Genomic DNA, 13,826 nt, shown 5'->3' with positions numbered 1-13,826 from the left:
TGTGTGAAGGAGGCCTGATATAGTTTTGAAGTTGATTTTTGATCTTTGCATGCTTTTTCACATAGATTCAGATTTGATTTGAAAGGACAAGGGGAAGACAAGGAGACCTATTTGCATGACTGAGGAGAATTTAACCTTGGCCAGCAAGCCTGATCTCCTATACCTTCAAGTTGAAACTAAGTACATCCTTATGAGGATCCTTATGTTTATCTCTTATACCCTAGCTTTCTCAGGCTTCATATCCACAGCAGGCATACACACTTTTATAATAACATGTCTATTGCAAAATTTGCAATAACATTTGCATGGAAGAAATCTTGAAACTAATGATATGAAGGCTGTAAGTTCTTCTATTTTTATCTAGCTAAAATACAGTATTTTCCATCATTCTAATATTAACTTGCAGAAATTCTCTTTTCAGTACTTCACTTACCTCAAAATCTCCTCAAAATCTGTTATCCATATATTAGAGCTCTGGTAGTTTCAGTCAAAAGGGAAAATGTGAAATTTGTATCTTTGTCTTTTATTAAAAATATCTTGTATTTTTATGCCTAAATTGAAATGTCCCTTTGGAAATGTTTGGAAATGTCTCCTATTGACATATGATAGATGTATGCCACGCACATCCATAGACAGAAGGGGAAAATCACTCAGATGGTGAAAGTATCTAGTCAGTTGAGCAAATAAATTTTAACAGCTGATTCAGTGCAAGATTCAAAATACAATGTACTTCGTACAAAATGAATCTCTACTGCCTGGAGACTGGTGTATTAATTAACTGAATATTGACTTAAGATCTTATTTCACTATACACTGAGGAATATAAGGAAATGAATTTAGAAACTTCTGAAAACCAAATGCAGTTTCCATTTTAAAAGAGGAGGATTGTTTTTTAGTCAGTGTGTAGTGAACATATGTGACAAGCATGTTTATTTTCTATATCTCAGTGCTCTAAGTGGAGAGTCTTCCCTATAACTGATGAAGGGGCACGTTATTCACCATTCTATAGTGATTATTTGATGTTTTCATATCCAGTCCAGAAATATGAGATCTCTTAAGACTGTTGGAGAAATAGAATGTTCAGTGAAAAAAACTTCTGCTATTTTCAGTCAGTGTGTACAAATCCTAAACCAGCCTTCAGGGACAGTTGAGTACCCAGGGGCAACCTCTGCTGCAGCAATGTTTTACTCACCTGTCTGTTTTCTTTTCTCAGGTCCATAAGAGATGGCTCAGGTTCCTCCCCTTCTGAGGCTGGGCCAGCATGGCAGCACCCATCCTTCTTCCTCAGAGTCCTCAGAGCTGCTCTGCCACTACAGCTCCTTTTGCTGCTCCTGATTGGGCTGGCTTGCCTGGTTCCAATGACTGAGGAGGACTACAGCTGTACAATGGCCAACAACTTTGCCCGCTCTTTCCATCCCATGTTAAAATACATGAATGGTCCGCCTCCATTATGAAGTTGTGAGACAGCAGGTGATCTTGCTGGAGTAATAGCCAGGAGGCAGTGTGGTTTTAAAAAGTGACAGTGTTCAGTGTGGCAACTTTACATATCTGCTGTTGCCACCACAGTGTCTGTATCGTTCTGTACTGGCACTCAGTAACATATAAGTCCATCAGTTCCAAACTGCAGAACGTATTACCTGAGTAGCATTGTTTCAGTATTCACATCCTGGGCACCAAGGAGGGTGTGATGTATTTGGGGAGGAAATGTTCTTCAGTCCATCATTCTGGATCTTTTAGCCACTTAATACCCAGGTCATGGCCCTGTACTATGCATAGCCGAGAACTGGATACTGTAGATCCTTTCCTGTGTGCTGCTCTATATGAGCCATTAGCCTGTCTTTGTTAATTGCTCTCTCAGTATCTACAGTATACAAAATAGCCAGTGTTAAAGAAATTTTAGAGCATTTGTAAACATACAATTGTATAGGATCTTGTATGGTAGTGTATTATCCCCTGTGATTTCTGTTTTGGGCATGGTGATCTAACCTTTGCTTTGGGTGTACAAGGTGTAAATCTATTAAGCACTTTTTTAAGGTTTAAAAAATGGATGTAATAAATGAGATCATAAAAGGTTTTATGAAGAAAAATGTTGAATGTCAAGTTGAAAAACAAAGAACATATTTATGTATGTACAGTTTGCTAAGTCAAGTTTTGTTTGTATTGATTTCTTTGCATTTATGATAGATGCCATAAAATATTTTGTCTACATGCTTTTTAAGGACAACTATGAGAGCCTCTAAGTTTAGAATGAGATATGTATGATATAAAGAAAAATAGCTGCACTTCTAAAAATAATTAAAAAAAATGCTGTAACAAATTAGCAGTATTGAGTATATGTTAGAATAAGATCATCTGGATAACATCTCAAGTGGTGATATACAAGGCTAAGTGTTATATCTACTGTAGAGTAATACTAGTTGAACTACAGCATTTAGAGGACCCAAATTAAAGCTCCCTTTTCAGATGAGTGTAATATTTTCTTGGAAAGGATATTGTATGTCAACAAGGTATCTTTGGTGTCTGAGACCTAGACTTGGATTGATACAAGTATATATTCTTCTCCAGTCTTAGTTTCTTTCATTGATATTCAGAAGTTATGCTGTCTATAATCACTATTTGAGTAGACAAAGATAAATAATACACTTTTAAAGTATAAAAATGAGCTGTTATTTGCATAAGGATTCATAAAATTGACCTTTCCTCTCTTTTCTGATATCATTCTCTATGGTAAAATAACTTATGGGAATGGTAATCAATGCACCTACATTAATAACTTCATAGTTAGCTTACTTTAGAACTGTTAGTCCAGATCTCTGTCCAGATCTCTGTATTCTTTAGACATTCCTTCATCAGCCAGTGGTTTTGATTGCTGAGTTTTTGTTGAGTGGTTGCTGCTTCTTTTTTTTTCTTTTTTTTTTTTTTTTTAAAGGAAAGCATTATTTATATGGAAAAGGCTGACTTACTGAGAAGGTTGCCTCCAATTCATGTTTTCCAGTCTATTGTTTGTGATCTCATGGAAGGAGATGTTATCTAAAAGGTAGTTGTGATTATCAAACTATAGAAGAGAGCTTTATCTGCTGGAGGAAGCAGGAAAAAAATCACAAGCGAGACCTGTGTTTGTTTCTTATGATATTTAAAAACTGAAGGAGAGGCAATGAGGTTTGAAGGCAGGTGTTTATGAGGAAGAGGAGAGTACAAGGAAAAGTTTTGTTTCAATGATTTTGGTGCAATTAATAGAGTACTTTATACCATAAAATAGAAAGGGTAGCATCTGGCATGTTTAAATTGCAGTCTGATGTTTGATTTTTGCCAGCTACTTTGCCATTCTGTAGTCCCTGCTTTTTGAAATCTCTAATTATGTGCACATATGACCCATTCAGAACTGAATTTTTTACATTTTGACACAGCATCTTCCTTCTCTACAGCTCTCTCTAATTCCAGCCAGCAAAATGATGCAAAAAGTGCGGCAAAGCTCTACACTTTATGGAGGAGCAGTGTGAACTGTGGCTTATTTTAGTTGGTGGTGTTGACCATTTTCCAGTGTGTACCTCCTTGACTCACCCTTGCCCTGCAACTCATACCTAAACTGTAGAATGGATGAAAAAGGGTGCCCTGCTTAGTGGAGGCTATAGGGGGAAGCTGAATTGTGTTTTTTTTACTTGTTGATTAGTTTACTTATTGTACTCAACTTCATCCTGATTGTTTTGATTTCTTATTGTGTTTATTGTCCTTGAAGAATATTTTTGTGCTAAAGAATTTAGTATAAAAGAGAAAAGGTAATGTTGGTTCAGATGAACATATTTATGTAAAATTCTTTCCATGCTGACTGCCCAGGGATATTTGAATCCTTTGGTCAGCTGTCACAGCTGTTTCTGCATTTTTTGCCATTATTAATTACATCACTTCTCCATGTTTCCTCCTTCAGCCTGTATTGCTGTTTCATCTACTTACATTTTGCTTGTAGTTCATTTCTCTGTAGACTCCATTTATCTCCCTCTACTCCATCGTCTGAGTCCTATGTTATTCACCTTGATTTCAGAAGAAAAAATTTCTGACCACTTAAATTGGTTTGAGAAATAGGCTCCTCAAAAGGGAATTTCCCACCCCCAATCTGATTCCATTATGACTTCAAATGTGTCTTTTTCAGAACTGGATATTGATCCTCAAAACTGGCATGAAGCAGTCGAAACTGAAACAAATGCCCAGGCATTTCACAGGCTCCCATTAAAGCACATTTTATCCAATGACTACCAGTGACTTGAAGACTGCAAAGCAAGGCAGTTGACATCAGCAAATGTGTTGATAACCACATAGTGTACTACAGAAATGCAGTAAGTTTAGAGGAAAAAAGCACTCCCAGAATATCTTCAATTATTACAGCCTGTGGCATTAGCCAACTTTGCAGCCTAGGAGTCTTCCTGCTGAGGTGAGGTTGCTTTCTGCCTATCTTTATTTCACAGAATCACAGAATCACGCAGAATGACTAGGATTGGAAGAGACCTCAAAGATCATGAATCTCCAACCCCCCTGCCACATGCAGGGCCACCAACCTCCCCATTTAATACTACACCAGGCTGCCCAGGGCCCCTTCCAATATGGCCTTGAACACCTCTAGGGATGGGGCATCCACAACCTCTCTGGGCAGCCTGTTCCAGCACCTCACCACTCTCTCCGTAAAGAACTTCCCCCTGACATCAAACCTAAATCTTCCTTCCCTCAACTTAAAACCATTTCCCCTTGTTTTGCAGTTATCTACCCTTGTAAAGAGTTGATTCCCCTCCTGTTTGTAGGCTCCCTTTAGGTATTGAAAGGCTGCAATGAGGTCACCCCACAGCCTTCTTTTCTCCGGGCTGAACAAGCCCAGCTCCCTCAGCCTGTCTTCGTAGCGGAAGTGCTCCAGTCTCCTGATCATGTTCATGGCTCTCCTCTGGACCCTCTCCTACAGCTGTCTCTCTTGTACTGGGGGCTCCAGACCTGGACACAGTACTCCAGATGGAGCCTCACAAGAGCAGAGTAGAGGGGGACAATCACCTCCCTGTCCCTGCTGGCCACTTCTCTTCTGATGGAGCCCAGGATACCATTTGCTTTCTGAGCTGCAAGGGCACACTGCTGGCTTATGTTAAGCTTTTCATCTATCACGTCCTTCTCTGCAGGGCTGCTCTTTCCTATGGATACCTGGGATTCCTCCGGCCCAAGTGCAAAACTCTGCACTTTGCTGTGTTGAACCTCATTAGGTTCACTCGGGCCCACCTTTCAAGCCTGTTGAGGTCCCTCTGAATGGCATCCCTTCCATACCACGTCAACCGCACCACTCAGCTTGGTGTTGTCAGCAAACTTGCTGCGGGCGCACTCGATTATGTCATTGATGTCATGGATAAAGATGTTAAAGAGCATCGGTCCCAAGACAGACCCCTGAAGGATGCCGCTTGTTACCGGCCTCCACCAGGACTTAGAACCATTGATGACCACCTTCTGGCCTTTTGACCAATTTCTTATCCATCGAGTGATCCACCCATCAAATCCACATCCCTCCAATTTGGAGATAAAGATGTAATGGGGGACCATGTCAAAGGCCTTGCTCAAGTCCAGATAAATGACATTGGTCACCTTTCCCTTGTCCACTAATGCTGTCACTCCATCATAGAAGGCCAACCAGATTGGTTGAGCATGACCTTCTCCTGGTGAAGCCATTTCACTGGGAGGCTGTCCTACAGGAGTTAGATTTAAAAGTTTTTTAAGAAATGCACATATTAGTATTCAAAATGCCCTGCCTTTAGTCTGCAGTCATTTACTCTCTTTCTAAAGCAGACGACCAATTTACAGATTGGAATCTGTAAATAGACAGGACTGAATTATGGTAACATGCTTTGAGTCTTGGCTGCAAGACCTGGGGGAAAGTGATAAAGAAGTTGTCAAAATCTGGGACCATCCATATCATAAAATCATAAAATGGTTTGGTATGGAAGGGATCTTTAAGATAATCTTGTTCTAACCTCCCTTCCCTTTAGACTGGGCCTGGCCTTGAATGCTTCCAGGGAGGAGGCATTCACAGCCTCACTGGGAAACTTGTTCCAGTGTCTCATCTTCACAGTAAGAATTCCTTCCTTGTACCTAGTCTAAATCTACCCTCTTCCAATTTAAAACCATTTCCTTTGTCCTGTCGCTACATGCCCTTATAAAACGTCTCTCCTAGTCTTCTGTAGACCCACTACAGGTACTGGAAGGCCGCTATAAGGTCCCTCTGGACCCTTCTCTCCTCTAGACTCAAAAGTACCAGCTCTCAGCATGTCCTGGTACTCTAGCCATTTGATCATCTTTGTGGCCCTCCTCTGGACCTGCTCCAACAGCTTGATGTCCTGCTATTGGGGGACACAGAACAGGATGCAGTACTCCAGGTGAGATCTCATGAGAGCAGAGTAGAGGGGCAAGATTGCATCCCTCAACCTGCTCATCATGGTTCTCTTGATGCAACCCAGGATACAGTTGGTCTTCTGGGCTGCAAGTGCGTATTGTCCAGTCATGTTGAATCTTTCATCAACTGCCACTATGAAATTCTTCTCCTCGGGGCTGCTCTCAAGCCATTCTCCACCCAACCTGCATCTGTGGTTGGGATTGCCTGAACCCAGGTTCAGGACCTTGTATTTGGCCTTGTAGAACTGGCATGGGTCCACCTCTCAAGCCTGTCCAGGTCCTTCTGGATAGCATCTCTTCCCTCTAGTGTCCCAACTGCACCACTCAGCTTGGTGTTGTTGCAAACTTGCTGAGGGTGCATTTGATCTCACTGTCCGTTTCACTTACAAAGATGTTAACACCAGTCCCAGCACAAATCCCTGAGGAACACCTCTCATCACTGGTCGCTGCTTACACACTGAGCCCTTGACTGCAACTCTGTGAGTGCAACCATCCATCCAATTCCTTATCCAGCGAATGATCAATCTATCAAATCCATTTTTCCTCCAATTTAGCACCAGAACGTCAGGCAGGACAGTGTAAAATGCTTTGCACAAGTCCAGGTAGATGACATCAGTTGCTCTTCCTTTATCCACTGACACTGTTACTCAGTCATAAAAGGCCAACCAAATTTGTCAAGCATGACGTGCTCTTGATGTAGCCATGTTGTTTACCACCAATAACCCCATTTTTATTTTGCATGTGCCTTTGGGAGGATCTGCTCCATGATCTTGCTGGAAGAGAGACTGATTGGCCTGAAGTTCCCTGGATCTTCTTTTTTCTCCTTCTTGAAAATGGGGGTTATCTTTCCCCTTCTCCAATTAGTAGGAAGTTCACCAGACTGCCATGACCTTTCAAATATTATGGATTATTGCTTGGCAACTTCATCTGCCAGTTCTCTCAGAACCCATGGGTAAATCTCATTGGGTGCTATGGACTTGTTCACCTTCAGGTTCTTTAGATGGACTCAAATCTGATCTTCACTTACAGTAGGCAGAGTGTTCAAGCCTGGAGAAAATGAAATTGATGTAGACTCTGCATCTTGGCAAACAGCAGCTAAATTATCTTTTGTCCCATTGTCTATTCATAGAATTGTAGAATAGCTTAGGTTAGAGGGAACCTTAAAGATTATCCAGTTCCAATCCCCTGCAATGCGAAGGGCTGCTACCCACCAAATCAGGCTGTCCAGGGCACCATCCAACCTGATCCTGAACACCTTCAGGTGTTTCTTGAGGCAGCCTGTGTCAGTGCCTCATCAATATAGTAAGTAAATAATTTCTTCTTGGCATTTTGACTCCCAAAGCTTTTCTTCATAAGAGAGGAGCTTTAGCCTTCTGATAATCACTGTGGCTCTCATCTGGACCCATTGCAGCAGCTCCATATCTTTATTGGGTTGTGGGCCCAAGGCGTGGACGCATGACATAGGATGTGGCCTCATGAGCTGGCCACTCCTCTGTTGATGCAGCCCAGCATACAGGAGGCCTTCTGGGCTTCAAGATCACACTGCTGGTTCATGTACAGCTTTTTGTCTATCAGGTTCCCTGTGTCCTTCTCCATAGGGTTGCTGTCAGTGAGTTCTTCTCCCTGCCTGTGTTCTTATCTAGGATTGTCCTGACTCAAGTGTAACACCTTGTACATGCCTTGCTGAATATCATTAGATTCTCATGTGCCCACTTTTAGAGCCCTTCCACATCCCCCTGGATGGCATCCCCTCCTTCTAATGTATCAACTGCACCACTCAGCACCTCTCTACTATTTGAATATGCAAAGACTGCTTTTGAGGTGTAATCGTTGTTGCAGCTTGATGAATCTTGCAGCTGTGAACCCTGCTTACTAACTTAAAGCCTTAAAGTTGCCTCATAACTAGAGGGTGTTTAAAGGCATAAACTCGTAGCTTAGTAACTCCTCACTGAATGATAATACCAAGACATCATCTTCACTATGTCTGTGCCCTGTTCCATCAGTGTTAACAGCTTCTTGCCCAAAGAAGGGCAACAAGGCTTGTGGAGGGCTTGGAGAATATGCTCTTGAGGAGAGACTGAAGGATCTAGGGTTGTTTAGTCTGGGGAAAAGGAGGCTGAGGGGAGACCTTATTGCTCTCTTCCAATACCTGAAAGGTGCTTACAGTGAGAGTGGGGTTCGTCTCTTCTCACTGGTGACAGGTGACAGGATGAGGGGAAGTGGCCTTAAGTTTGCATCAGGGCAAGTTTAGATTGGATATCTGGAAACACTTATTTACAGAAAGGTTTGTTAAGCACTGGAATGGGCTCCCCAGGGAGTTGGTTGAGTCACCATCCCTGGATGGGTTTAGAATGGATGTTTGGATGCGGTGCTCAGGGGCAAGATTTAGTGGAGGGTTGTTGGGATAGTATGGTTAGGTTGTGGTTGGATTCGATGATCTTTAAGGTCTTTTCCAACCTGAGTGATTCTATGATTCGGTCTGCAGCAGATCAGTAGTCTATTTTCACTGGTTTGCTGCCCTTCCAGGTCCCCTGTAAACACCTCAATACCTTCAGTCTGGCCTTCTCCTTCCTTAAAGCTTACTTCTAGAGGTGCCTATTAAACAAGGACAAACTAGCTGTGGTTGTCACATGAACAGTCATCCCCAGCCCTCAGAGTCTTGTGCTTTTTGTGATTGAGAAATCTGTTTATAACTGATAGCATCTCTCAGCATGATCATTGTCATGAGTGTGTTTTCAAGGCATAAAGAAACACATTGCTCATGGTCTTCAAACCACAGATGCTATCAGGATTTAGAGAGTGTAGGAAGATCCTGGGAAATAAGAGTGGAGTTAAGAAGAAATACATGTTGTAAGCAAGAGATGGAAAAAAAATTGTAAGAAAGTACAGAAATGAAGGTAGGAAAGAAGTAAAACAGAGTGGCAACATTCATGCTTACTTGTGATTCCCATGTTTAATATGATACTTAAAGCAATGGATTTAGGAAAGCAAAAGAGCAGGAGGCGCCACGGTGATGTAAGGTTTGTGTTTAAGTTGGGTAGCTTGATGATAAAATTGTACAGCTCTTGCAGCAGTCAGTTGCAGAATTCACCTGAAGAAGTTGTTGCCTACACTGGGGAGTGGGAGATCTGGAAGAAAGGGAGTATTTATGTTTTGGTTTTGGAGAAAAGAGGTTTCCATACACAAGACTTCTGTCCAATAACCTTGATATCACCTCACTAGTCCGGGTACTGGCTAGCTATTTCTAACCTTGGCAGCAATGTTGTGAAATGCACTGCTGCAAACTGAATTCTGTTATTGTGTTATTTGGCCATAATTAGACTTAGAACTGGGTCTTGTTATGAAGACAAAATGGTTTAAAACAAAAAAGGGGGAGATTTAGACTGGATATAAGGAAGTGGGTTTTTTGTGTGTGTTTTTTTAATAAGGGTTGTGAAGGACTGGAACAGGTTGCCCAGAGAGGTGGTAGATGCCTTGTTCCTAGAGACATTCAAAGTCACAGTGGAGGGGCTCTGAGCAACCTGAGTTGTCTGTTCATTGCAGGGGAGTTGGAATAGATGACCTTTAAAGGGTACCTTCCAATTCAAATGATTCTAAATTCTGTGACACAAAAATGAAAAACCTGTATTTGGGAGAAGTTGTGTTTGTTTTTATAATGTTAAGAGTTTTGGAATATTCCAAAAATATTCCACAATAAAGCATTATATGGGAATGCTTTAGGGGATTAATTTCTCTTCCCAAAAATCTGTGAAACAAGATAAAAGAAAATGAGTAACTGCAAGCTTAAGCACTGAAGACTAGTAATAGATCAAATCCTGGTTAAGTGATAGGAATCTGAATTATATTAAATAATTGCTCTGAAAGCAGACAGGAACCGGCCAGCTGTGACTTTTATTGTTTACTTAATATAGTGTTCAGAAATAGAAATGGTCAAAACTGCTTGGCTGAGTAAAAACCTATTTAAAGACCTGAGGTGTAATACAGATCTGATCTCAGTGAGATCTGAATAAAACAATGACATGTTTAGTTTTTGGAAAAGTAGGGAGATTTTAGGAAAGTGTTGTCCATTTTCTGTATCAGAAGTGTCTTGGGAGAAGAGATGTGAACCAGTGAGCCTGTCTCCCTCTGGGATGGTGCAGATGTAGATGAAGTGTACACAGAGGCTACTCAGGTCAGGCATGTAATTCCTGCAAGACTGATTATATTAAAGTGTTGTGGTTTTTTTCATTCCACTGTTTTTAGAAAGAGGAAAGCTACCAGGGTCCACCTTTTATGAGAGTGCTCAAAAGCAAGTGGGAGATTTCTATTTGTATTATTCTCTTTGTAAATATTTCAAGCCATTGTATCAAGGTCTCCTGACCATTGCACTGCAGGTTAAGCCACATGGCTGTAATTCAATTTGAACTCCTTCTGTAAAACTCAAAGTATTGTGCAACCAAGTGTGCAAACCATGGGGTAAAGCAGTGGGGAAAAAAAAAGCACTAGAAAAAAGCATGATTCTGTAGACTGTGGTTGAGGTACAAAGAAGTAATTGTAGAGCTGAAGACTCTTTTCTGATTTTTAGGTTAAATATAAGTGAAAAATAATCCTACAAAGGCAGACTGGAACTCAACCTTCTCTGTTTTCATGTGAATGTCTAAAACTCGTAAGCATTTTTGGAGTTTTCAGGCTTTTATGTACCGTACCATAAAAGAGCTGATGGGTACAATTTCTTGCTCACCTGTAGAGTATAATGCATATAATGCACTTGTTTCACCTTTCTGTGGACAACAAAATCTCAGGACGTGAGTAGAAAACAAGAGAGACAGCTGACAAGGTGCAAATCTTTCTGCCTTAGAACAGAGCATTCAGCCTTTGTGTGTACTAGAGCCAAATGTCTTACAAACATTTACTGAAAGTCTGGCTGAAATGCACATTTTTCAGCAGTTTGATACAGTAACATACTGGAATGGTGCACAAATTTGTAGGGATGAAAAACAGAAGATAAATTTTATATCATCACCCACATGCAGCAGAAATGAAAGCATTGCAGATTGACACCTAAATACTGCAGCACACAGCTCTTATAGGGACATGAGAGCAGGTTAGGCTTGCCTCTCCTCATATGAGTGTCAAATATTATTTTGATGTTCAGTTTTCCTGAAGACTTTATGTAAATTTTTACATTTGGTCTTCTGTATCTGCAGGATGTCACAGTGAATGACAATAATGGGAGCCCGGCTGAGCATAGAACAGATCATGCAAGCAGTGCTCTTCTGTGAACATTCCTTCTCTGTGCACATGCTGATATGTCTTATTTTACGTTTGGATTTTTATTTCCTCTTCATTGTTTGGCTAGTGGAGATAAACATAGTACAGAGCAGAGATACAAGACTTAGCCAGCCTACGAGCTTCTCCATGGGGTTTTTAATGTAGGAGTATCTCGATGAAAAAAAAAAAAAAAGAAATTAATCATCTAATTTTGAAGAATAACAGTTGCAACATGGTATAATTAAATGTATTTATTTTGTTTGTTTGTTTTATTTGCTTCATGCTCTGTACTGACTGACTGTAGTGGAACAGCTGTGCAGCATAGTCGTAAGGTTTTTGTTACAGAGGGAGAGTGCCACTGACAGAGAGCACCATGTTGTAGCCTGTGAATAAACTGATATTCAGTTTACTGCAAACAAGGAGATTGCCTTAACTAACAGAAAAGTAAAAACTATCAGGTAAGTTCTACAGTTATACATTAACTACTCCATACCTTTCTAATTACTTAAATAGAACAAAACATGCAAGAACAAGACATGCATCATTTGCATGTTTGGAAAGAAAGAAAGTAAGCATGTGGTGGGGAGCCCCCTGCAAATGACTGTGTGCATGTTCATGGGCTCCACTGAGGGAACAGCGTTTGGGAAGGCAGCTGTTCTGCAAGGGCTCACGTATATACAGAGAGAAGAAAAGTTCATGTCTCAGTAATGATGAGACATGAATTTCAGCTCTAAGAGGCCTGCAGTGAAACAACCAAACTGAAAATTCTCATTGTGGCATAATTTCTCAATTGACATCACTGGCTCCTGGCTGGGGAAATGTGCCCAGCTCCTGAGAGCAGAGGCCCTTTTCCTGTTAAGTTCTTCCTCTGGTGGATCTGAGCATGTTGACATCTCAGTTGGTGAGCTAGCTCTAGGTCAGGAGTGGACCAGACAGTTCTGTGTCTCTGTATGGTCACACTGTTCTCTGGAATGAGAGGAATAGAGGACTTCTTAATCTCATTTATTATGCACTATCTTGGTTCTTTAAACTGTTATCATTTTGGCAGCTGTAAGTATGCTCATACTGTAGTTGGTTGATTTTTATTTAGGAATGACAAGTCTTCGATTTTGTGAAGTATTCTTTTGTCTAGTTGCTTTTGTAGATTAGACCAATGACTGCTTCATATATTCACATTTGCACAGTTTTCAAGGAATCTTCTCCAACATGTAGGTAGCATCTATCATTAGACTTCTAAACTGTGCATATCCTCAGATATGTACATGAGACTGTTATGGACATTATCGTGTACACTCACTAAAGACTTGTATCTTTGGTGCAGAGCACAAACTCATCCTATGCCTCACTTTTTTCACAATTGCTTTGGAACTGGAACTCACTGAATTCACTGAGTGATAATCCCACTCAGAACCAGCACAGAACAGAAAACAGATGGGAAAAAAAGTCAATATAGAAGCTGTATACTCTCTATAATATTGATAGATGTATATAAGTATTGATATGCCTCAATAAGTATGTAAATGCTGTAAATTAGTGGCTTGGTTCTTTGCAAAGACCCAATATAATTCTGAGAATAATTTACAGGGTAAGGTAAATTTTAGAGAGTTTTTGTGTCATTAAAGGTGTCTTTCATTTATATTCACTTCTGTTGTAGTTTAGTTGATTCTATCACAATGGCTTCCGAGATTATCCATTCCATATCCTTCCCCCACACTGAGGTGAGACTGATATGTCTAGCTACCAGGATCATCTTTCCAGCCCTTTTTGAAGATGGGCGTCATATTTGCAAGTCTCCAGTCCACCGGGACATCCTCCGTTAGCCAGAACTGCTGAAGAATGATAGAGAGAGGCTTGGCAACCACATCCACCAATTCTCTCAGCACTCTAGGGTGCAATCCATCCGGCCCCATGGACTTCAGAGCAGGTCCAAAACCATCTCACCATGGATCACGCAGGGCCTACTCTGTTCCCCATCTCTATCTACCTGCACAGGGGTCTGTGTTCACAGGGAGTAACAAGTCTTACTATTAAAGACTGAGGCAAAGAAAGCATAAAGTACCTCAACCTTATCCTGATCCTTGGTCACCAAGTTGCCCTCACTGTCCAACAAGGGATGCAGATTCTCCCTAGCCCTCCTCTTGCTGTTGATGCATTTATAGAAATAC

At 41.0% G+C, this 13,826-nt stretch overlaps 1 protein-coding gene across 9 annotated transcripts in view; it reads left to right on the top strand.

The window, feature by feature from the left end:
• Positions 1 to 13,303, top strand: part of SYNE1 (spectrin repeat containing nuclear envelope protein 1) — a 295,330-nt gene extending 282,027 nt beyond the window's left edge. For 8 of the 9 annotated variants that reach the window (XM_085217048.1, XM_085217047.1, XM_085217052.1 and 5 more), the window contains one exon: positions 1,214 to 13,303. In XM_085217048.1, coding sequence (XP_085073174.1) covers positions 1,214 to 1,454 — 241 coding nt within the window. In that variant the 3' untranslated portion in view covers positions 1,455 to 13,303. The remainder of the gene's footprint in view (positions 1 to 1,213) is intronic. The other variant, XM_085217049.1, reaches the window with a different exon arrangement.
• Positions 13,304 to 13,826: the final 523 nt, after the last annotated feature.

The sequence above is a fragment of the Meleagris gallopavo genome, chromosome 2 (genome assembly GCF_905368555.1).
Source record: "Meleagris gallopavo chromosome 2, MGAL_WU_HG_1.1, whole genome shotgun sequence".
NCBI lineage: Eukaryota > Metazoa > Chordata > Aves > Galliformes > Phasianidae > Meleagris > Meleagris gallopavo.
Note: the sequence above shows the minus strand (reverse complement) of the source record. Positions and strands in the feature narration are given on the sequence as shown.